At 33.2% G+C, this 25,954-nt stretch overlaps 4 protein-coding genes across 4 annotated transcripts; all 4 read right to left on the bottom strand.

Annotated features, from left to right (window-relative positions):
* Positions 1-656: 656 nt before the first annotated feature.
* Positions 657-8,149, bottom strand: LOC11422681 (RNA cytosine-C(5)-methyltransferase NSUN2). The gene is made up of 14 exons (XM_003601880.4): positions 7,841-8,149; positions 7,689-7,755; positions 7,496-7,611; positions 6,591-6,657; positions 6,391-6,439; positions 6,183-6,268; positions 5,798-6,048; positions 5,623-5,678; positions 5,076-5,161; positions 3,649-3,741; positions 2,688-2,988; positions 2,020-2,543; positions 1,274-1,508; positions 657-1,197 (listed from the first exon to the last, which is right to left on the bottom strand). The coding sequence occupies exons 1-14, from the start codon at positions 8,080-8,082 to the stop codon at positions 1,016-1,018; spliced, it is 2,355 nt and encodes a 784-aa protein (XP_003601928.2). The 5' UTR covers positions 8,083-8,149; the 3' UTR covers positions 657-1,015.
* Positions 8,150-12,726: 4,577 nt separating this feature from the next.
* LOC25489677 (serine/threonine-protein kinase SAPK2) lies at positions 12,727-16,005 on the bottom strand. The gene is made up of 9 exons (XM_013605802.3): positions 15,707-16,005; positions 15,479-15,553; positions 15,135-15,236; positions 14,498-14,551; positions 14,301-14,393; positions 13,838-13,930; positions 13,617-13,721; positions 13,264-13,362; positions 12,727-13,176 (listed from the first exon to the last, which is right to left on the bottom strand). The coding sequence occupies exons 1-9, from the start codon at positions 15,827-15,829 to the stop codon at positions 12,877-12,879; spliced, it is 1,044 nt and encodes a 347-aa protein (XP_013461256.1). The 5' UTR covers positions 15,830-16,005; the 3' UTR covers positions 12,727-12,876.
* Positions 16,006-18,145: 2,140 nt separating this feature from the next.
* Positions 18,146-19,108, bottom strand: LOC112419925 (uncharacterized). The gene has a single exon (XM_024778170.2). The coding sequence runs from the start codon at positions 18,879-18,881 to the stop codon at positions 18,390-18,392; it is 492 nt and encodes a 163-aa protein (XP_024633938.1). The 5' UTR covers positions 18,882-19,108; the 3' UTR covers positions 18,146-18,389.
* Positions 19,109-21,440: 2,332 nt separating this feature from the next.
* Positions 21,441-25,153, bottom strand: LOC11413289 (lanC-like protein GCL1). The gene is made up of 5 exons (XM_003601878.4): positions 24,883-25,153; positions 24,502-24,677; positions 23,255-23,366; positions 22,255-22,725; positions 21,441-22,032 (listed from the first exon to the last, which is right to left on the bottom strand). Exons 1-5 carry the CDS (start codon positions 25,027-25,029, stop codon positions 21,691-21,693), a joined length of 1,248 nt encoding a protein of 415 aa, XP_003601926.1. The 5' UTR covers positions 25,030-25,153; the 3' UTR covers positions 21,441-21,690.
* Positions 25,154-25,954: the final 801 nt, after the last annotated feature.

Below are 25,954 nucleotides of genomic sequence, written 5' to 3'. Positions count from 1 at the left end.
GGCATGTGAAGCATGAGCATCATATCACAGTCAATTTAGATGTCCATATTGAAAATGAGGCATGCATGTAGGCTTAGTAACGAAATTTTGGTGTCTAGATGAGATTGGTTTGCTATTTTCGGTTTTAGTATTTGAAGAAATCTAATATTGCAGGTTTAAAGGAGCTACTGTTGTAGGTTTTAATTCTTTCGTAGATCAATGATCATTCAATTGTTTCAATTGTTTGTTTGAAAAGTTATCCCTGCTAGCAGTTTTAAGTTTTAACATAGATCTTAGGGACAATTTTGACTTGTTTTATATCATTATTGACTCGGCTTATAACCAAGGATGAGTAATGTAGAACATGATTTTTAGTTTATACTCCTTATTACTCCTTATTATATGCAGGGGTCGGGGTTCAAACCCCGGACACACTTCTCTACAATTTAATTGTGTGAGCTCTAGGCACTAGGCTACTTGATAAAAAAAAAAAAAAAAATACTAAGGATCACCTTTGAACCTTTTTTGAAGTTCTTATTAGATGTACCAATTTATTTAGCTCCATTTCTTTCTGTAACTCAACACATCAGTAGTAATATGTATCATCCATAAATTTGTAGTTTATGCTCCTTATTATATCATCCATAAATTTTGAATAAAACCATGAAAAAATGACATTATTTTGACCGATGCTTTAAGCCATGCAATATTGTTATTGATATAATAATACAAAATTATAGCAGTGTGTTACCTTTGCTATGGAGAACAAGGAGTACACAAAAGGTTAAGAGCCGAGACTAAAAAAATGCTCGTGTAAGAATATAAATGGGAGCCATGCCAACTGAATATTTAACTACTTGCTTGAAGTCTCGAGGATAATATTAAAACAATTTCCAAATGAATTTTGATGTCAGCTTGGTTGTGCCCAATAAATAACAACTGATCTGTCTTTTACCAACATCAAGTAGCTTCCACATCTTGGCTATTACCGTTTGACTCCTGTTCTACATCTTCCACGTTATTAGACTGCTTGTTCTCACTTCTCATCAATGGAGGAGCCCTTTTCAGTGGCTCTGTCTAAACGCATTAAAAGCCTTTCAAGCAGTTCTTGGCATTCTATTGAAGTAACCATCACAGTCAAACTTGCCCCGCCTTTCCAGCATGCAATGGCTATTGATGATTCATGCACATGGAGGGCCTCTGCGGCGGTTCTGTTACCTGCAGAAAAGTGATTGAGGTCAAGTTAACAGTCAAGTCAATAGGCATGTGCTATGTGCATCAAGGTGGTAAATACCTTCGCCCAGAACTACCACACAACAGCCTGGCATTAGGTTTGTTGCCTTTTCACCAAATTTGGCATCCACAAATTCTGCAAATTTTATATTTTTATACTGGAGAAGATGCTTGAAATCTATAGGAGATGCGCTTAGGATCTGTTTGGTGATGTGAGGGAGGATAAGAGGCAATCCTTCAGAAGTGATTCGGAAAGCACATTCTACAGACCTACCTTCACGTGACTTTTGTCTTTCCTATATGATATAAGAGCAAATAGATTTCACTTGGTTATTCACAAGAAATAAAAGAACTTTTTTGTTTTTAATAAAATGTTATCAAACTATTTAGACATTATACTGCAATACATAATCAGTATCAATTATCATGCAAAAATAAAATCACACAAAACAGTAGTAGTTGATTACAATCATATCCGATACAATTCAACATGTGTTTCAAGTCGAATAGAGGAAAACAGAAATTGAAACAGTTGACTGCATAAAGTCATGGGTGCTAACTTCTTGAATATCAAAGTGTAATAGTACTAACTTATTTGCTAATAAAACACGGTTTAACTTAATTATTTCTGTAATTAGAAAGGCTCAACCTACTATCCTTACCTATGTAAGTTTTTTCCTGCCTCTACTTTCAAAGGTAATTATTCTTTATTGCATTGGAATTATTTAAACTAAGGAGCCTGTGCCTTAAGTAATTATTATGATAACAAACGCAAAAAGTGTTAACGAAGAAAAATGTTTTACTTACAAAAATTTTCACGCCAACAGAAGTTATTTTCAGTTGCTGTCCAACTGACAAGTTCAACTCAAGAACATTCTTAACTGGCTTGGAGATGTAGTAAAGTCTTTTTACATTGCTTGTATCGCTGTTTCTTGTCAAAAGGTGACCATCTAATGGAAAATGCTCATTGATACCATAAAATGCCTTTATGCTCTTAATAATTGCTTCATCTTTGAAGAAGACAACAGGGTCAACGCCTCTCCATTTGCCTTGTATCTGAAGCTTTCTTTTGCTTGGAGTGATCTTTGCCATGTTTTCTTCATTGTGGGGCTCCTGGGCTTCCTCGGAATCTCCTTCATCTATAACAGGACTAAATTTCAAATCTGCAGTGTTGGGTTCATTTTTATTATCCTCGGAAACTTGTTCACAAACTTCTTCGTCGCGTGTACTTTCTGATGGATTAATCTGCAATACTTGTGCATCCTCATTTCCCTGGTTTACTGATTCTACATGTTGCCTATCAACTTTTTTTCTGATTTTTACCTCAATTGCTGCAAAGCAGGAAATATAACATACAAAACGACATTGTTAATTATGAAAGCTTAAATATTTTCAATATTCATCGAAATTCTTTGGTTGTCTTTATTTGGATTTTAGAGATATAGAAAAACAACAGATATCATATAATTAACCACCTGGCAGGTGAGAAACTTTTTGCAATACGGCTATAAAGAAGGCTCCAGAGTTCTGATCATGGGGCAGTAACCGCATGCATCGATCGAGTGGGAAATCAGAAAGTTCCTCAGTAAACTCATGCATCATATGATTCTCTGCTTCTTGAACACCATCTTCAGAATGTCCGTTAACATCGCAATTACTGTTACAGTCAGTATCTTGATAGCTTCCGCCATTTGGAAACATGCTGGGGAGAACTACATTTCTAAGAACCTTGGGAACCTCTTTACAGGAAACCAAGTACTTGCCCTTGTCACATACCTGCATCACCAAAGTCACACCTTCAGATGTGTTTAAATGCATACAGCTGCATGACAAATTCAACCCTTTCTAGCCGTCTAGATTTGGAAATATGAGCTTTTTTGCATATATAATCCGACATCTGCTTCTGGAAAAGCAGGTTCAAGTTGGATAAACATATGCATTTTCTACTAAGAAAGCTTGAGACTCGATGTTTTCCTTTGAACGTGAACATAGGAATAACTAGAAAGACATCCAAATGATACAAATGGAACAGATCAACAACTGAGACTCATTTCAAAAATAAGTTAATCAGAAACGTAACAGTCCAAGTCCACAGTCAGCAATGAATAACATCTTTTACCAATTATACAACATATCAGCTAGGCAGGGGGCAAGAGTTGTAAGCGATAACTGTCATGCTGGCCTAGGTTTTCTCCCACAGCTACTAATGAGGAGTATACTATATTCAAAAAATGATTATACCCCGATGGGGAAAGCAGAGGAAACATCAAACATGGACAGGTTCCCTTGCACAACTTTAGTTCTAAACAATTCCAGTTGAAACATGCTCAATTATTCCATGTGTAAGCCAATCAAGATATCCATTTCTTGAAATTATAAGTAGTATCTTTAAAAGACTACAACTGAAAGCAATAAATGGTCACAAGAGGCACAAACCTTCCATGTCTTTAGACCTGGACGACAAATAAGTTGGGGAAGCTCACCGGAGACATCAACAAGTTCAATAGACCCTTCACACCTCCGCAAAATCTGCAAATAATTATAAAAGTAAGCAAGAGGGAATCAATTAAGCCTAGCCCCCACTGCATTACGTACTAAAAGAGCTACAAGCAGTGTTATATTCTCTAATAGACATAAAGACCAAAGCATTGAAAATAAATGCTTCTTATTTTTTGGAAAAAAACTTTCCAACAATTTTTAAATTACAAAAACGTCCATGTACGATAAACAAAATGGAACTCATTATGTTGTATATATACTAATTAAAAAGTGGTAATATCTCAGGCAGAGTTTGTCCTTAGTAATCACAAGTTCGCAACCACAGAATGCTTTATTTTATCTGTAGTGAGAATGATGAAATGACATTAATCTAGAAATAACAGAAGGAATGAGATACAAGGCAGGATAAGATAAATGCAAGTAGCGAATTATACTGTGGAATGGATAGCTAGCTCCAGAACTATATTATGCCATCAGCGGGGACGGATCCAGAAATTTTGAATAGTGGGGGCATGATAAAAAATGTATAATACAAGCGATAAAATGACAATATTGATCCTTTTTACTAAATAAAAAGTTGGAGATTACAAAAATTGTAGCATAGAATATATAAAAATAAAGAGCCTAACAAGAAACTCACGGAGTAAGTCATGAACATCTAAGAATTATAAGTGTTTTGTATGTGTCTTTGTTATATTTAAAAGAGTTGTAAGATTTTTATTTTAGTTTCAATCTCATTAAATACTCTACGAATGTAGCCAGACAGTTTAAATTTTTATTTTGTATTTTGGGTGTGGGGTGTATGTGTGGATGTAAGTTGATTTTTATTACTATTTCATTTGCTGCAACTGTATAACTCTTTCATAACCCATATATCTCGTTTTTTTAAGAAACAAATGGCTTTCCATGTATAATTTGGAAACGTGTGGGGGACAAAACACTATTAGATGTGGGGGCATAGCTTCAAAATATCCAATTAGGTGCTTCAAAAATATGTAAGCTGTGGGGTCAACTGCCCCCATTTGCTATAAGGTAGATCCATGCCTGGCCATCAGTTAGCTTCCATTAATTAAATTACACATTTCTATTAAATACTCCTTCAAATCTTAGTCCATGTTTCATATAAACAAGTTATTGATAAGATATCAAACATATCAACCAATTGATCCCTGATATTCCAAAACTAGGAATTTTGTGGGAAAGGAATGCACTGCATGAAGGAAAGCAACTGATTGACCTAACAAAGCATGAGTTATTTACTTGATCTTATGAAACCAAAGCACTTATTCACAAAGCTTCCAACTGACAGACTACTTAGCATGGCTGGAACTGCATTTAATTACAGAACATTTAAGGCTGATTACCTCTGCAATGACAGCTTCATTCTCAATAGGATTTATTGAGCAGGTTGAATAAACCATTCTTCCACCAACTTTAAGTAAAGATAGGCCTGATAAAATCAAAATAGCATCTGAGTTGGTCAAAAACATCTTACAAGACGAGCCTTATGAGAAGAAGAGTCACACACACACACACACACACGATAAATAGCATGATTTTATCTTAGTAGGCCAGTACTATCTTTGAAAATTTTAGAACCAAGGCCATAAGTAAGTTTACGCTAGAAAAAATACTTGGTGTAAGGAATGCTTTTCCTCTTCAATATGACTTCCCTTCCCAATAGTAGGTGTATTTTATCCATAGAGATCCTAATGGGAAATACACGTGTTTCTGCTTTACCCACGGATGGCGTTCTTAACAGCATAATACAGTTTCCTTGCCCAATACACCAAAACATGATTATGATTGACCCAACCAATCCGTCTTGCATCAATCACGTCTTAAAAGGAAAATCAAATCAAGCCTAAAAAAGCATGCCTTAAAAACAGGTTGACGTCTATCAAAACATACCTCGCATGGCAACTAAAATTTGTAGGTTGTGAAGCCCATTTCCTGTCCCTGTGTTCCTGCACACAAGCAAAATTAATCTTAGCAATAAAAAGAATATTGTGGCTGAAGAGAAAAAACACGAAGAAAAAAAAAGAGAGAATAAAAGGATATGGAGATGGAAGGAAAAGAAAACTACCATCTCCTCCAGAGATCGGGTGCCTTGCGGAGGGTACCATCCCCACTGCATGGTACGTCACATAGAACACGATCAAATAGCAGTTGGGAATTATGCTGATCTGGACCCATTATATCACAATCCATGTTCAACTGACATCTTGGGAAGTGCTGAGCTTCATGGTTGGTGACAATTAGATTTGCTGTGCACATTCGTTTTATTTGGTGGATGAGAAGATTACATCTTTGTACATCTAGATCATTTGCTACAACCTTATTATAACAATGACTAATCAATAAATCATGCAAATGAAGCTTGATGAGGAGAGGTCATAGTCAGAAAACTACTTGGTCTGGAAAATCAACTATAATACAGAATAGCATGATGTAATTGTATGGACACAAACCATTCCATCAGGCAGTGATCCTGCTTTAGTTGATCTATGTAAAATCTCAAGCAATTGGAATGTTTTTGAACCTGGCGCAGCACACACTGAACAGAAGGAAAGTAAAAGCAAAATAGTTAGAAACACTGAAGTTAAAATTCCAAATAAAACAAATAGAACAAGAGCTGGTAAAAATGAAAAAAATGCTGGTGCAGCATAAGTTGCTTACTATCAAGTACAACATGATTTGAATGTACATCTAAGAACAGAGGAGGCACCTGCATTGCAAACAAAACATTTGCGTGCACAAGTTAAATTCCTGAAAGGTATCTGCCTAATTTAAACTACATGTACTAAAGCGCCCAGGTTAAGAGAAAAGCAAATCATTTAATATGTTCATGACGTGCAAGAGTTGTTAAACTGGCTCACCATGCTAACAGCTTCCTGTCTCGTAATATTTCCAATTTCATTTTCTAGCTTTAAGAATTCATGAAACCTGAGATGTTAACATAATAAGAAGCAAAAATTGGAACATTAGTTAGAAGAACAAAATTATGTGTATATAATATTTCAACTAACAGAATCAAGCATTCTGATTTTTTTTTCTTTTTTTAAATAATTAAATGTGATCCAAATATCCTGCAAGATTCACAAGGATTTAAGGTAATGATCAAATGCTAAGAACCACGTATCCAACTCTATAGTCAACAGAGGGTGTAGTGCTGCAGATAGCGTACGAATAGCAGTCGCTACTCGCTACAGTCGAATTCTTTGTAAAATTCTGAGTTGGCAATTTCACCCTTAAATAGCCGTCCCCCACAACTTATAGTCATTTTTTTTTTTGGACTATTTGGTCGTTTCACCACAAGATTCTGAATGACAACGAAATACTCATATATTGTCATTTACTCTTTTCTGAGACGATTTCAGTTCCCATCCTCATCTTGTGGCTTGAGTGACTTTTCAGAGGCCACTTCTGCAACTTTCTGGTTACCATCCTCACCTTGGAGATAGTGATTTAAATGATGCTTAAGTGAGTTATTTTAAGCATTGGCGGCTTGAATGTCGGTAACAATGAACTTTGACTATTAGTTATCAATATGACTTTGCAATTGCGTTGCTGTAGATTCTTCTAATTTTTAGATTTTATGTGTGGTATAAGCTTTCCTGTATTGTTTCCCTAAACTTTGACGTAGCAACCACAACGCTAACAGCTTTAGCTTTTTCTATGGTCGGCTGCAAGCCACCATTGACTAGATAGATATTCAATGCAAAACTCGGTTGAATCAATTCATGGCATGCACACAGACAATCATAGATAATAACTTATTTACCTCTTAAGTGATTGATTCTTCCTAAGCTGCATACGGGAAAAATTAGAATGCCAAGCAAGATTGTTAGGATACCATGGCAAAGGTCTAATAGCTTCCTCCTCATCCACTTCATCAACCTATATGCAACAATTCAGGACCCAAACAAAAAATTTACACAAACAAAAAAGAAGCAGTGTGATTATTGATGACTTACCATGGCCTGAAGTGCAGGTGCAAAATCATTTTCTAGTTGAGACCGAATATCAGCATGAAAAAGGCTACTGAAATCACACCAAAAAAAAAAAAAGTGAGTTATTGAAGTGAACTAGTTGATAGATACAAGATCTAAATTGAAGAAAATAAAACCTGGAATTGATTCTAAATGCTGCAGGTAATGGAGTTCGGAGAACTTGCATAAACGAATCCCATTCTTCGAGTGAAACGATGTTCTGCTCCTTGTAATAGTGATCGAAATCGGGATTTTGAATATCGAAAAGATTATTTGTAATGGATGATGATTCTGGACGCGGTTGCTTCCAAACGTTCTCTCTGTTATGCTGGAAGTGCTTGCGCTGAGTTCGGCTCTTCCCTCCTTTGCCTCTCCCCATTTCAATTTCAAGTTTCAGTTTCAGAGTGAACTTGCGGTTTGCACTTACAGCACCGGTAAGTAAGATTTGGGCATTTCTTTCAATATTCACTTGGGCCTTTTTCTCTCAACAACCAAGGTTTTAATTTTAAGAATTCTGCTCTTCACCCTCCACATTTTGCTCGCGCCCTCCAGCCATGCCAAAAATACCCTTGCGCTAGTTAACTTGCTGCGCAACTTAACTAACGTTGCATGAGTTAACTAGCGCAGCCTTAGTTAAGTCACGCTACGTGCTGTCTTAAACAAGGCAGAGCTCCTCATTTCTTATCTAAAATCTCAAAAATCTCTTTCAAATCACCCAAATTCAAAATTCCTTAAGTTCAAATCAAACAACACTCCAATAACAAGTAAGTTTTCATGATCAAACACCATTAACCTTTTATGTTTATATGTTAGATTTTTTCTCTTAAATTATAAATTTTTTAGATTTAGAGTTTGTTTAAATTTTGGTGTTTTTGGCAAGAAATCATACAATGTTTGCATGTAAATGACTTATGTTTCTTAAATGTTTAGATGTTTGCATGTTTATGTTGTAGTTTTGAGTTTTAGATAATTTTTTTAGATTTAGGATTTGTTTAAATTTTTTTTTTTTTTTTGTTGCAAGATATGATACAATGTTACATGCAAATGAGTAATATTGCTTAATTATTTTGATGTTTGTATGTTTATGTTGTAGTTATCATTTTTAGGGTTTATGTATAATTTGAACTCCAAGTGTTTGATAAAATGTTGGAATGAGTTTTTTATTGATTGTGTTTAATTTCTTATTGTGTAGATTAGATTTGAAGCAATGGCCGGGTGGATCCACGTTCATGTAGAATTCAACGGCGGAGAACCTTAGAGGTTGAAGGTTCGGTGCCTTGATGTAACGTTAAGAGGTCTCAAGGATCAACTGAATGAATTCAACCAAGGAGTCAACCTCAAAGACACAAGGAGGGTGGAATTAGTTCGGTATAAACGTCCAACGCTCGACGAGGGGAGAGTATCATTCACTTGGGTGGAGTTAAAGAACGACGAAAACGTGATGAGCATGTTTTGGGAGCACAACATGTTCCAGTGGATCGATATGCGGGTAACGTTGCTGAGATCAACTGAAGATATCATCAATAGCTTGATTTCGCCAGAAGATCGTCATTAGTTAGGGTAAGGTGCATTCCAACTACAACAATTGTCTTACCTCTAAAATGGGATAATTCAAACTTGCCAAACGGCCAGGACTCAAGCATTTTCGCTCAGCATTAATGTTTTTCCTTTGAAAAGAATAAATTTTTGCTAGGCTGGTTTAGATGAAGGTATTAAGTGTCAAGGAATGGACCTCATTTCGTTGGCACTTGAATACCATCATCTAAAGCAAGCCTAACAAAAATTTATTCTTTTCAAAGGAAAACATGAATGCGGGGTGAAATGTTTGAGTCATGTTGTTTGGGAAGTTTGAATTTGCCCCATTCAAAGGTAAGATAATTGTTGTAGTTGGAATGCACATTTCAACTACAACAATTGTCTTGCTCTGGATGGGGTAATTCAAACTTGTTAATCAGCATGTCTCCAACATTTGATAAGCATCTTGAATGCTGGTATTCAAGTGTCAAGGAATGCACCTCATTCTTTTGACACTTGAATACCATCATTCAAGATGTTGATCGTATGTTGGAGTCCTACTGCTTAACAAGTTTGAATTTGCCCCATTCAGTGGTAAGATAATTGTTGCAGTTGGAAGGTACATTTTAGAATGTAATGTAATGATAAGAACATATATTACTGAGAATCAGCTATATAAGTTATTTATTGACTTTTTATTCGAATTTTTATTTGAATTCACGCTGTCGCAATTTTTATTCGAATTCACGCTATCGCAATATTTATTTGAATTCACGCTATCATAATTTTTATTCGAATTTATTTAATCACAATTTTTAATTCAAATTATTTTATTAACTTTACTCTAAATTATTTTATTAACCTTATTCTAATTTATTTTATTTACTTTATTCTAAATTATTTTATTTACTTTATTCTAATTATTCATACATTAATATTTATTAAATTAATATTGATTCGATATTATTCATTAAATACAAAATTAGAAAATAAAAGCAAATATAAATACAAATATAAATAAAATTAAATGAACTAAATTAATATTTATTCATTAAATACAAAATTAGAAAATAAAAGCAAATATAAAAAGGAATGAACAAAATTGAGGCATATAACAATATCTCATTTTATTAATAGAATTCATACAATACATCACCAACCCTTGGGTTAAATTTAAATCTGGTTTTTTTTATACCCCAACAAGAATCTTTTTACCCACGGTAAAAAGTTTATGGAGTAAAAAAAAGCAGATTTAAACTTATCCCAAGGGTTGATCACTTCCCCAAGTCGGCTACTCACTATTTTACCCCGAAGAAGTTTGATCACTTTTGCCCCCAAAGAGAATATTGAAAAAAGAAAGAAAGAAGAGAAATAGAGGGAGAGAGTGAGGAGGGGGAGAAAGTGAGATGGTGTGAGGAAATAGGGAAGTATGGAGGGGTATTTATAGGTGGGAATGGTAGTGTAGGTTATAACCACCATAAATATGGTCAAAAAAACGTGTAAAGTTTGTAGAAAACGTGTGGATTGAAGGTTGAAAACCTGACCACCGTCCAAAAAACGTTTGTTCTTCAGTTCTAACCATCGGCCAACGTGCGTGAGTTAACTCACGCACAGGCCAGTGGTGCGTGACTTAAGTCACGCAGAGGTTATAAGGTGCGCAAGTTAAGTCACGCAGCGTGACTTAATTTGTGCAAGGCCATTTTTGGCATGGTTGCAGGACGCGAGCAAAATGTACTGGGTGAAGAGCAACATTCTAATTTTAATTTTTCTTTAAATTTGAAAAAAAAAGTCCTTGAATGTTAATTGACAAATATATTTTTGTAATTGTTGTGGACTTTCACTTAATATGTATACAAACTTACACAATTCAGCTTACCCATGTTGCTTTGAAAGTATCGTGTTTTGATTTAAGATTATTAAATAATAGACTTCCTATAAAAGATAATCTTGTTTTTGAGAAGTTGTAAATTTAGACTCCTATTTTTCCAGGAATCAATTAAGTTTACAATTTCAATATGCTAAATGTACGTTTGGTGGAAGAAGAAATCACGGTACAAAATCACGTTAAGAGAGAAGCTACAAATAGTAGTTCTACAATTTCACTGTGAAAAGAGTCGCAAATGTAAATTAGTGGTGACACACTTTGTAACCAAACACAGACTAAATCATTTTGTGGTTTGATTGGTAGTGGTAAATATTTTTGTGATAAGTTTGGCGTCATTTGATTAACATCGATGTGGTCTATTTGAAAAGAAAAAAATAAATACTCGAGATGAAGTAATATTTTGGTTCAAAAGGGACTTGGAGATCTTTTGATGCATAAAGTTATCATTTATGCTTCGGGGAGTAAAAATATCATTTATGGCTTGAATGATTGGTCGACTCAACCACTTATATGCTTCGGGGTTGTTGATTAACAACTGGCCCTTTGCGTTTTTAGCTTATGCTGAGTTTGATCCTTTGGTAGGTGTGAGTTACTTCGGTTTTTCGGTGATCCTTATGAACATATTTCTTTGGCTCAAAACCTTTTGTTGTATCTTTCTTTTCATTGCACACTTTGTGTTTCGAAATCATTATATATATTGGTTTTTTTTAGGTGTCACATCAGAATCCAATCATGTTGAGAAACAAATTTGTTCATAAATTTCATATGCAGTTTTCTGCTTAATTATTTGACATTGATTTGAGATTCATGAAAGTCACATGTTCATTTAACATGTCTAATAACATAAGTTAACAAATCGATCACTTTGACTAATACATCACAATTTCATTGATATTTATCAATTTATGAAGTTGATAGACTATTTTCACCTATACTCAATTTGGAGGAATGATTTGCATCTTAACTAGATAAATAGTTGTAAATATGACTCGTTGCTATGATAAAATGATTATCGTGATTCTTAAACAAATAATTATGTCAATGTAGATTGATTTAGTTGATAAAACATTCACTCATATTTTGAAAGAACTTCAGTTCAACTCTAACTCTAGTGTTAAATCTTTATTAAAAAAAAATTGTGAGTAATAATATGTAAGTACTTCCCTTAAACTCAACTCACATGATTATTGCTTATAAAAAGAAAAAGAAAAACGATTATGATGGTGATGATCGACTATGATCACCACTTGAGCCGTAAAAGAGAGGCTTGGAATAAAAGCCTAAGAGGTTGAATATTTCAAGCTTTCCAAATTTGCATCCTTGAGAGCAGCTTTGTTGCCAAATTAAGATGAACCACTCACCACTTGAACAAAAAATAACTTTCTTATAAGCTTGAAACTTTATCCAATTTAAGGAAAATACTTACACTTTTCACATGTTATACATCATAGTGCTCCTTATTCACATCAAATGCTAGTTCTCTAGTGCTTTTATGCGACACTGATGGATCACTAATTTATAATCCCAATTCATATTTGTCGTTATTGTCTTATGAAATTCCAAATAATAAGACAAGAGTAGATTATATGTGCAGAAAAAAAAGCAAAAAAGCCGTGACATCCCTTTATTCAAACTTTAGGCAAAGATTAAGACTAGAAACTTTTAATTATAGGAAAATTTAAAAAAAAATGCACATAAGATAAACAACTTGTCCTAAGCCTTTTAATGTTTATAGACAATTGTTCAAAACACAAAAAACTAACACTCACTCATTCACATATCACAAACAAAATCAAAATCGTCACTAGTTTCTATATCATTATCAAAATCATCATCTGCATCCATCTCATCAAAATCCATTTCTCCTCCAACAAATTGACTATCAATTTTTGGGCCCTCAACTGGTTTCCTTGCCTCTTGAATTATGGACAGTATTTCCTCAATGCTTTGTGATGAATCATCAACACCATTCAAATCACTTTCTAACTTGTTATTTTTCCCTTCCTCCACAAATTCCACTGGCAATTTATTAAGGAACCATGGGTGCATTTTTATTTCTGGGATGGTGATTCTCTGCATAAACAACATGGATTTAATACAAATATATTGTTATTCAACAAAATTATTTATGGAAAAATGAACTAACTAGTAGTATTATACCTTTTCAGGGTTGGCCACAAATATTTGAGATAAAAGGTGTCTACAATCTTTGGAAACACGAACATAGTCCGGAATAGAATAGTGGACCTTAAGAATTCTCTGTCAAAACATAAAAAAAAAATAAAAAATAAAAAATTAAGTGATAAGTTTATGGATTTAATTCATGTATATCGTCACAATCGTAATTGTCAAACCATCGAAAACTTTTGGTTTTAATCATAACTATTTTTAAAATATATATATAATTAATTGTGATGTTAAATATACACAATGTATTAAAATTAAACTCTAACTTTTTGTTATAACATTTGTCACACATGATAATTAGTGCTTATTTGCTTAAACAAACTAACCTCAATTGTCTTTCTGAAATTTCGTGGATCATCTGCATCTTCAAAAGGATAACCACCAACTAGCATTATATACAAGGTAACCCCACAAGACCAAACATCAGCAACCTATTCTCAAACACAGCAATATTTGTGTGGCCAATGTTAGCTTCAAATTCTTAAAACACTAAAACCCTACTAATTATTATGTAGCAATTAGAAAGTAAAATTAGCAGTAAAATTACCTTTCCATCATATTCTTTTCTTGAAAAAACCTCTGGTGCAATATATGCTGGAGTTCCCACAGTAGATTTAGGTTGGGAATGCAGAACAGAAGACTGAAAGAAAGAAACAGAACAATTGTGGATAGAGTTTAACTAGAATTTAAATATTTGATATAGGAATTAATTAGTATGTAGTGTAAAAATAAATTAGCCGATCAATCAATTATAGTCGTCAAATCATTAAAATATTTTAACTAATTATAACTATCTCAATTGATTGTGATTGATGGACAATATAAAAAAAAAAAATTACGCCAATATTTTTATTTTTTTTTGAAACAGCAAATATTAATAAGCAAGATGCACTTAGTCCGCAATGGAGGAAAAAGAGTACAAGTAAGGCCTAGATGCAAAGGACCTTACAACACCAATACACCGATAATGTATCAAAATTAAACTCTTGTATAAGCAAGAAAGTCCTTGCCTTGGAGTAACCAAAGTCACATATTTTGAGTTGTGGTGAAGAGCTTCCATCTAAAAGTGTATTTTCCAGTTTAAGATCTCTATGGCAAATTTCCTGCATCAAAATTAAAATTTTCAAACCAGCTAAAACAATAGGACTCAAGACAAATATTCTCTTAAAGTTGAACTAATTTGAGTCACATGTGACAAAAATAGTACCATTGAATGACAATAGCTGACTCCAGAAATCAACTGCTGGAAGAAATATCTTGCCTATGTGACAACAGAAGAATGAAAATGTCAAATACTGTGTAATAATTCTAAAAAATAATATTGAGAACCCTGTACATGATTTTGAAATTAAATGGGAAACATTGTTTAAAACCGATTATTTTTTATTATGTTATTGGCCAATGATCAACGAATACTCAAATAAATACATACGAGGAGGAAACATGAGATGACCCGGATTCAAACCTGGGATTACACATAAGATACCATCACAGCTATAACAATGAGGACAAAAATTTAACATTTATTATTAGAATATGATAATAATATAGAAGAGGAGTTAACATCTGATGAACAGTTGAGAACAAAATAACTAACAGCTATCAATTGAAAAATTCAACACTAAAATATAGTATTGGATAAAGTTAGAAATGAAAAGACACTCTTACTTTGTTTAATACAAATTGTAACGTGGATGCAATCTTTAATACTATTAGTTTTGTGCAATTACTGCTTAAGAAAACATTACATAACTAATATAATGGCAAAAGCACTATAATAAAAGTCAATGAAACTTTCTTTATTCAATTTATCAACAATTGGATTTAGAAACGATCTTATCTACCTCGTCTTCACAAAATCTACCAGCACTGCATATTCTTTCAAATAGTTCTCCTCCTGCAGCATACTCCATCACTATAGCTAGATGAGCTGGAGTACATAGAACCTGCCATCAGTGGAAACTTTATCTTAATCACAATAATTAATATTACAATTTAAAGATAAAACTGACAAGCTCCATCTAATCGAGAAAAGAAAGGTGACATTATTGACAATTTTAAAATTGTTTCATGTATATTTTGAACTCGTACATGAAGTTACAAAGTCAAACTTTTAATCTTTAACAGTGAGGTCACAACTCACAAACAATACGGTACGGAGAACACACACAAAAAAAAAGTTTATTACCTCTTTAAATCTAATGATATTGGGATGCTTCAAGGACCTATGATTTATAATCTCCCTTTGAACATGCTCATCAATCTGCAACATGAAACATTGAATTCAGTCACATGAAGTTACTAACCAATCAACGTAAGACCAACCAAAGTACGAGGTAACATACTTTATAGGCCTAAGACAAAGACAACATGCATATATAAGCAAAGAGATGAAGTTAAAAACAAGAGCACAAACCTTAAGGCCTCTCTCAATGATTTTGACAGCATATAGTTTACCACTTTGTCTCTCCCTTACAAGCTTTGCTACCCCAAAATTTCCTGACCCAATACCTTTAATAATCTCATAACGTTCTTCCATTCTCGTGACGTAGTACAATTAATATTACACAATTTACAACAGCCAAGTGTTGTTTTTTGAAGAATATATGAACTACCAAGTAGCAAATTGAAAAATATTCTCTCTTTTTTTTTATGACCTCAAATTTTCAATTGGAAAATTAAAGTTAAAGATGGCTGGTTTTGCTGACATTTATATCAGTGTTGCTATTACAACAAGTGGAATTTAAATATGCCTTGAGAAAGAGGGCTCAAACAGAAATAGCATAAATCCCACGTGGTCAGAATCTACTGGTCCAAATTTGTACTAACTAAAAACAAGTTGGTCCGACGTGGCGATTTGATTGCTTTTAATGGAGAAACTATAATTTTATATGACCGTCCCTTGCAACATCTTAAAATTAATTCATCTGTCTCATCTATGAATATTTGATGGAGCTTTGTTTGATTTTTTTTTTTTTATCGATCGACAAAACAACAAATAATCATTGAAAGCTACACACAAGTGAAATTGTTGAGTTTAAACTCCGACCACAACGTTTAGTCTAACAATTTTTATATTTTTAATGATCGAGTTAAGATTTTTCCTAAAAAAAAAAAAACAACTGAGTTAAGATTTATAGATAACTTTGTTTGAATTTTATACTATGTGCAATTGTCTTTTGTTGGTAAAATAATCACACATTAGATGAAAATATAAGTGATATACAACATTTAAGTGAGGGGTGTCATCTTAAAGATTTTAATTAAGCCTGATAAAATGTATAATATCCAAATTATTTACGTGATTTTTTTTAGGGAAAATTATTTTCGTGATTGCTTTTACTTTCAATGCAATAATTGATGTATGACAAAGTAACATAATATTTTTACAAAGAGTTCCAATATATTTCAACCTTAATTACAATTTTTTTTTTTTTAGGAGTACAATATATTTCTTTTGAAAATGCCATACAAAATTTATCATTAAAAGGTTATAAAAGTTATATCTATTCAAATTCGTATATGAAAAATGATTTAGAAAATAGTAGTTTTTCTTATAGTATAAAATAAGTGTTATAGCCTTTGATGTATGCTTATTTTTTATTTTTTTGAAGTAGACTAAATCATTCTTATCGGTATATTTATAAAAAAAAGAGATTAGTTAAAACTTGGCATTTTATAATTGTTTTTGTCCTATAAGTAAATAAAAAAAATAGAGAAATAGTACGATGAGAGGAATGAAAGGAAGACAAGGGAATGACGTGGACGTTGAATATAGAATGAAATGCAAGCTGGATCTGGGACCATTATGCAAATTGATTTATGCTAAGATATGGGATGTTAAGGAAGAAATAAAAAGTGGTAGGGCTGAGTCCCTTTTTTTTTTTTTCTCTCGTTAAGAAACATTCATTTTTTTATCGAGTGAAATAAATATAACTTTTATGTGAGATTTATTTTTAAAGACTGAGATTCACATTAATTTTAATCGATAATAAAAAATAAATACTAAAAAAAAAGCGTTTATAACACCCGTCTCTCTTGAATTCCAAGAAGAGAGTGAAAGTGAAGTGAAGTAGACGCGTACGTACAGAAGATTGTCAAGTTGATTACATCAAAAGAGCAAGTTGGTATTGCATCTCTTATTTATTGAGAGGTTAGGGGAATGTGACATATCTTTGTCGTTGATGTGTGTGTGTGCTCATTTCTCACCTTGCCTGGACTTCGTCTTTCTTTTTCCTATTTGAAATGTTATGATTAATAATTTATAGTATACGTTTTAAATGTTTGTATGAAGATTTTTATAAAGATTCACGATTTATTTTGCAGGGCAAAACCGTATGAAGATTACTCTTTACGGTAGATTTATTATTTTATTAGACAACCGTGTTCAAAAAAAGAAATTTGTGCCTTGTGGGTGCAACTTGCTTTCTGTTTTTAGGGAACTTGCTTTATTTTTTACTTTTTATTTGGTAACACTTGCTTTGTTTAATTAAAAATAAATTTGCGTCTTTATATGTCTTATATACTAGCCACCGTCTACAAAAATCGTAATTTAGTGCCCTATGTTAGATAGTATATCGGCGGTCCTTGTGAGCTTAGTTCAATTGATTTAAATAATGTATAATATATGCAAGGTCTGGGGTTCGAATCCGACTGCTAAAAAAAAAGATAGTATATTAGTTAGTCCAATATGATGCAAAAGGATATCTAACATTTATTATCACAATCTCTTCAAAACATTTATTATCACAAAAGAAAGAAAAAGGATAGTTAATTTTGGGTTCTTGGTCCTTTCAAAGAAAGAAAAAAAACTTTGGGTTTTGATTATTTAAAAAAGAGCGGTATAGTGCATAAAATTGCCGTATACGCAGGGATCAAAAAAGGTTCCACAATTTAGTATATTGTATACAATTTACTTCGTTTTTATATAAGAGGATGTTTTCATGACTTAAACTCGTAATATTTCGGTCATATGAAAGCAATTTTATCGTTGTACCAAGGCTTCCCTTTAACTTTAAATTCTTGCTTGTTTTTTGGTTACAATGCAAAAGGGAAGGAAAAATAGAAAAAAGAAAAACAGAAAACAAACACAAAAAGGACTAATCTCTAGAAAAGAAAGTCTCGGCCGCGTCCATCCTAAGGAGATTCAAAAGGTCATCTGGAGGGGAGGAATGGTAGAACAACTCAGTATCCGAATAGGCTCCAAGCTTGGCCATGAAATCCGCACATTGATTACCTTCCTTAAGAGTGTGGTAAACAATGACATTATTTTGCTCCATCAAATCTTTCACATCTTGAATCAAAATCGCATAGACATGAAAATTCAGAATAGGACCCTTAAGGAGGTTGATACAATGCAAAGAGTCATTGTAGCAGACGAGATCACCAATATTTAAGTTTCTTGCCAAAATTAGGCCCTGGTAGATAGCATAAAGCTCAACATATAAGATGTCAGATGAGTTAGGAATATATTCGGAAAAACCTGATAAATAAATTCCAGCATGATTTCGAATGACACCACCAAAATCAGCTCTCAAGGGGGTACCCAGACAACTATCATCAACATTAAGGATGACGCTAGAACAATACATGAAGGAGTCCACTATGCTATGAATGTTGTAGGAGAGTCGACAAAGAGGCCAGTTTTCATTGCTTGAAGGTTGTTATTCTTTTTTATTGTCAAAGGTTGTTTAATTCTTTAACAAGTACCATTTATTTAGCATCCTTGCCTATTTACAATCCTCTCATTCATTTTGGAAGCTTATGAGCCGTTTCTTTAAAAATCCAGTTTTCGTTTTTGATTTGGTTGATTTCTCTATCTCTATGAATTCTCTGAAAGGAAAGAAATTGTTGCATTTTTCAACAAAACCAGTTGACCTTGCATAAGCTTTGTGATAAAATGAAACTTTTATAATTTTAGTGGTTGAAAGCTAAACACAAATACTCAACTTTTAATTTTAATTTTTATCACAGGTGGATAAATCATCTTCAATATTTGAATCTTGTCATCTAGCTAGTGTTTTGTTTTGCTTCCTAGCTAGTGTTTCATTGGTTTTTTTTCTCAGCGTCTCATTTGTAACATAACATTATATTATTTTGAGTCCTAGTCTTGCACTTCATGTGCATATTACGATTTCCTCTTAATTTAATATAATTAATTTTGACTTCTTAAAAAAAAAAAAATATTCCATCAAATGCAAATTGTTTTGATATATGTATGTTTTTTTAATAACCTTGAATTATCCTTCAAACACACGAATATATGACACCAATTTGTTGTTTTTCGTCTGTCACACCAAAACTGATATTTGTCACACTTGTCAATGCATTTTTACTAGTAGAAAATATTTGTCCTCAAACAAATTGTGGTATAAACATATTGGAAAGTGCGACAAACACGAGTTTTGATGTATCAAACCGAAAATTATATACTCATATCATCATTTGATGTAACTCAATTTTTTTTTTTTGCACAAACAAAAAATGGTGTATATTAATAACAACGGTGGTGCACCCTGCACAACGCGTGCTAAAAGTGAATCACCGATCTAAGTTTACAGAGTCATCATAATTAATGATGAACACCCATACATAGCAACGGATGTGTCCACCAATCATAATAACAATAACAGAAATGAGGGTGTTTTGCCTTTACCCACAAAAACGAATGTAACTTAACTTTCTCAAAAAGAGCATAAGGATTTGAATCCGCATTATTAAATAGGCGATCATTTCGATCCTTTCATATAATCCAAACACAAGCAAACCAAATACCTTTCAGAAAAGATTGAGTACAACGGGATAGGCCAGCCAAATAAGAGAACTGAAGAAGATGATCACGGAGGTCATTAGGTAACACCATAGATATGCATAACCAATTACGAACCTGTGACCATAAATAGTTTGCTGGGCTGCATTCAAGAAAGAGATGTCTAGCTGATTACATGATGTCACAACCGTCTGGGCACAATGAATACCTTTGCTGAATGATATTACGTCTCACCAAGTTGTCGCGTGTCGGAATCCTATTACGGAGTAAACGCCAAACAAACAGAGAAACCTTCGTCGGTATATTCCTATGCCAGACATAAGTCAAACATCAGTCAACATGTTTTTTTTTTTAAGAGATATCAGTCGACATGTTACCTCTGTCAAATAGTTATATTAAGGATATTGATGTATCACGTTAAAATGATAATGTGACTGAACAACCATATCATGCGTCCCAGTTTATCTTCTTTCTCAAAATAAAATTGCTAAATCTTAAAAATCTCCAAATTAATCAATAAATCACAAAACCCAAATATTTACTTTCTATAAATCTCTACTCATCAAACCATATGGTGCAACCCTTCAACTAGTGAACCAAAAGCATTATAAACATGGCTCTTCACTCCGGAACTTGTCCAAGAGTCAAGCGGCCAAAGCATGACATTAGGGCTTAGGCAACGAAATTGTTTAATTTAATTTTAAATAAATAATATGACAGTTTAATTTAATTTTAAATAAATAATATGACATTAATCATAAGTGTCGACTGGATCAAACGCCATATGCATGATGAGAAAAATCAAATGGCAACAAACACCATAAATTATTATTGAAACACTAAACTTCAAACACATGCTTTAAAATAGTTTACCCAGATTATTGTTTATGTCAATGTAGAGAATCTGGAGATTTGAATCTAAATTTATCACAGTAACCACAAATAAAATAGAGTCGGGAAAAACATTCAAAATCTTAGTGAAAATGAATGACAAAAAATAAGAAGACCATCTCATTATTAAATACAACAAATTAGAAGATTAAACTTAGGATCCTTCAAAAAAAAAAAAAAAGAAGATTAAACTTGGGAGACGGGAGAGCTATTGGAGATGAGACCAAAATGAAAAAAATGGTGCTGACGTGTGTCATGTTTGATGATATTAAATTGTTCCGTTAACATGAAACATTGATATTGACGTTTTTTTACATATAACATGTCAATTCAATATCATTTAACATGACACGTCAGCACATCTAACCGAAGTACATGACAAAGCTAATATTTTGATAACACGTCAGCACATCTAACCGAGGTGAGGTATGTGACAAAGCTAATATTTTGACTGACATGATTCAATTTGAAATGGAAATTTACTATTTCATAAATTGAAGTCCTAAATTATACGACACTCATGATTTTAGGGCACAATTTGGCGGTTCACTCGTTACTAGTAGCTTCTTTAGTTGACGTTACTAGTAGCTTCTTTAGTTGACGCTACTTTAATTATAAGTTTAAGATGATTTTATATAAAAGAAGTCTTAAAAATCAGGCTTTTAGTACACATTATCATGCCTGCATATTCACACAGCATTCCTATTACAAAATAACCATTTTATATAGGGAAGAACCATCTATAATTCATAACCTGGAAACCTAGAGTTATCAGGTGCAATCAGATCAAACCAAAGACATGCTGTCCCAGCAAGTCCATGGAAGAGAGAGTAGCCATTGCCATCCGCAACAACTTGCCCTTCAACTGCAAGAGCTCTAGCATTATCATACAAGAAACAAGAGAATGATTTCGCCCTCTCTTCATATATACTATCTTTGGTTAGTTTGTAGAGTGAAAGAAAAGCATAGGCATTTCCAGATACGCCATCGGCAAGTCCCACTTTCTTCACCAATCCATTTTTCCATACAACTTCTCCGGCTTCTATTGCTGCATCTCGTAGTTCTCTATCATTTGGAAACACCTGCAAACAAATATATCCGGAGTTGTTATCAATTTTCGTACGTGTGCAACAGAAAACATTTGAAAGACTATCATTTGCAGGTAAAGTTTAAAGGGACTAAACAAAAAATGATATATTTATAGGGAGAAAAAACTTATTTAACTCGATTGATAATGTGTTATTAACCATAAATCATGAAGACAAGTTATGAATAATAATTTGTTTTGGAAAATAGTGTATTACCTGTGCTGCTTTAGACAATGTAATAGCCATCCCAGTTGCTCCATGACTCCACTGCACTAACTTATCTCTTGGATTCCCTTCACTTGATGGGTAATTTCCACTGTGAGGGAATCTTTTACTTATTAAATATCTCAAAGTTCCCTTGACATCTTCAGCATATTCACTTGGAAGTGGAAAATGAATGAGCACATGAAGAATACCAGCAAGGCCATTTGCTGCACCTAAGTACCTTGTCCCATGCCATCTATACATCAATGGACAGTCTTTGATATCAGACGCTCCTGCTCTACCGCCGGCCAGTACTGCATCAATAATAGGCATTAGAATGTCTTTGGACACCGTATCTTCTCCTAGGTGCTTGTTTAGGAACAATGCAGCCCATAGGAATCCAGCTCGTCCGTATAGAAGATCATATGACATCCCAAAACCGCCTTCCTCGGGTCCAACAGGGAGGGCTCTCTCGTTTGCCACCTACAGATCATTAAAAACATTTTAACTTTAATCATAGTTTAATTATAAAGTTTTAATAATTGATTAATATTTGCTATTAATGTCATTTTGAAATGAATCGTAAATTGGTGATGAATGTTGACATCGCCAGATGTGGGACGGTGCAGAGAATAATCACATTTTTGCATCATGATTGTATGTACAAATGAATAGTATTTTGAGATATCCCATTAGACATTAGTGGTCCAATTTTCATGTGGTCACAATTCACAAATATGGAAACAGATAAAAAAGACTCTCTTCTTTCACACAAACTTATTTTTAGTAAGTAGGTCCACCATGATAGGTCAAGGAGATTTTTTCATCTAAAAGAAGCTAAATAAAATTCTTCAATTGAATCAAATTACAAATTTTGTGTGTTGTATTTTAGTCCATAAGTTTCAGACAAATTACTATCTTTAAAACTAATATCCAAACAACCAAATTGTGCACCCGAATAATGAAGCATGAGCATAGAAAGTGGGTATTTTGGTAGTATTATTGACATTACCTCCATGAATAGACCCAAAAACAGGTCACGCTTTTGGAGGTCCCCCATGTAATTAGCAACCACAGCTCCAAGCGCGTATAGGCCTCCTCTACCACATAGAAAAGTCACGTGTCTGCAAATATCTTTTGTTAGAGATTTGATAATGGACAACAATGACTTAATGAGTGTGGACTGGATTCACACTATAACTACACTACACGCCTCCAAAAATCTTTGGAGGCACTTTTAATAATTTTAAATGATAAGTTTTTATAAAAAAATTGTGTATTTAATACATTAAAATTGAGATATTTGATTTTTTCTTTTAAAATAATTTTTTAAATTAAAATTCTTACAGAGGGTCATGAAAACACTCGTTAACCAGACATTTATAAAAAATTAACGATCAATAAGAGATGAGATAGAAATTGAATTTAATAAAAAAAAATAGAAACATAAATTATCAATCATTGTGTAGTTTGAACAAAAAGTTCTGTATGCAAGTATACAATCTTGTAATGAATAAAATATTGTCAAATTCACATGCACTTGTGTGTTAAACATGTTGATAACAATATTATTATTTTACAAAAGTTGATAATATTTTATTTTTAAACAAATAACGGGGTTGGGTAGCTCAAGTGAGGCAACTCAATTGATTTTGAAATAAGAGAAAAGAAGTTATAGATTTGTGTTCATACTAAAACTATAATCAAATTGTCTCATAAGTGTAGTTCACTACTAGAGACATTATGTGCAAAGGTCGGAATTCGAACTTCAGATTCTCCATTTCTCCCCACATAATGTGTGAATCTGGCTAATCAAATTTAATACTATTATAAACTTTTATTACATGTCATTTACTTCTTTTAGAGGGAATGTCATTTAGTTGATGAAGCCCTAAGGTAGAATGTAGTCACTGGTTAGGCACCTATCAATATTGTGTCCCTTGGACAGGAGTTAGGAATTTCGCAAACTTGCCTGAAAGTTACGCTACCAGAATCTCATATCGCCCGAAAGAGAATTATACCATCCACATAGCACATATTACTTCGCTAAAAAACGTTTTTATTTTTGTTATTATCAATTATAGTCAATCATATTTTACCTTGCAAATAAACTTGTATATAGATATATTCTAATTATGCTAAATGCGTACACGCAAGGTGTGTTTATTTATTTAAGTGCATACTCTAGTATTTCAAACATAAAAAGTAAATTAGTCTTGACCAAAAAAAAAAAAAGTAAATTAGTAAAGTAAAGAGTACCTGAGGGAGTCACGTGCAACAGTGGCACATGTGTCGATGATCTCCGAACTTAACACCAAGTCCTTATGGCAACCGGTAACCTCGTACGATCTCAGGCAAGTGAAAGCCGTACCAAGCAAACCTGTATACACCGTTGGATCAATCACTTCTCTCCGATTCCAATTCACTTCCACCACCTGCACCCATAATTTCACTACTTGTTAACATTTTTCCACAAAACTAAATGTCTAATTCAAACCTTTGAAGCACCTACACCAACACGAAACATATACTAACAATGTAATTACATGTACTTATGTTGTGTTCGACACCTTACACGCCTTGGTGCTACAAAGTAAACAAGAAATGAAACAAAATGAACTAAAATTCATCAACACATACCTCATCCTTGAGAGAGATTGCAGCTTTTAAGAATGTTTCATTAGGAAGTGAAAGATTTCCAACCGTAGGATTCATATTTGCTACGATCAAATCCGAAGGCTCATGTATAGCCTCATCGTGTCCACCCTCAATCACTGAAGATGTCATTGTCTCTATTGTGAGCAAATTTTGCAATTCAATTGGTGAAAAAACTAGAAGCACAAAAATGAAGAAGAATATTGTAGATGAGAATTTCTCTGACCCAATCCAAAGTGAATTGATTCGGTTGCTTTGTTTACAACTTTATAGTACTCTTGTGTGAAGAAGCAAACGTGTCGAGCTATGGTTCTGTGTAGTGTCGGTGTATGGTAAGACGGTGTGCCTAATTGCCACGTAAGCACTTTTTGTAACTATGCAATATCATCACGTGAATCACGTGGTATTCTGGATAAGATATTTTGCCACTTAATATGGATGTTATGTTAGGGCACAGGACCAGAAATCCATGTCCCATTGTCCTGAAAATTGTTTTCCGATTTCAGTGCAATTGTTAAGGAAGGAATTGAATGATTTGTTTGATTTTTCGTCTGAAAAACCATGGTATTTAATTCTATGTCCCTTTCACTAGTGGGAGATGCTTGTCATTCATGGGAAAAAATTATTCATAAATATATGTATAAAATTTTAAATTTTATAATATGATTGTGCACATAAATGTGCATAAGAAAGGAGAAAGAAATGACAAAAAGAAAGAAAGAAGGGAGATAAGACAAAAAAAAAATTTAAGAAACTAAATTAGTCCATCAAATTCACACCAAAGAAAATTGAACATGAAATTTTGAAGAGGAGCACACTCTCAAGTCAAAATTCAATACCACCAGGCCAATTCAACTGGGTTGACAAAATAAATTTATGTTAATTAAGTTTAGGGTTTTGTTAACGAGTGCCCCCGTGACACTCTTTAAGTATACTAAAATAATTAATTATTCTTTAAACAAGTTAAACATTTTAATTTTCAATGCATTAATTACATGTATTTTTATAAATACTTTTTACATATAGTTCTTAAAGAGTGCTCCGGAAGCACTCGTTA

Source organism: Medicago truncatula, chromosome 3 (genome assembly GCF_003473485.1).
Source record: "Medicago truncatula cultivar Jemalong A17 chromosome 3, MtrunA17r5.0-ANR, whole genome shotgun sequence".
Classification (NCBI taxonomy): Eukaryota; Viridiplantae; Streptophyta; class Magnoliopsida; order Fabales; family Fabaceae; genus Medicago; species Medicago truncatula.
Note: the sequence above shows the minus strand (reverse complement) of the source record. Positions and strands in the feature narration are given on the sequence as shown.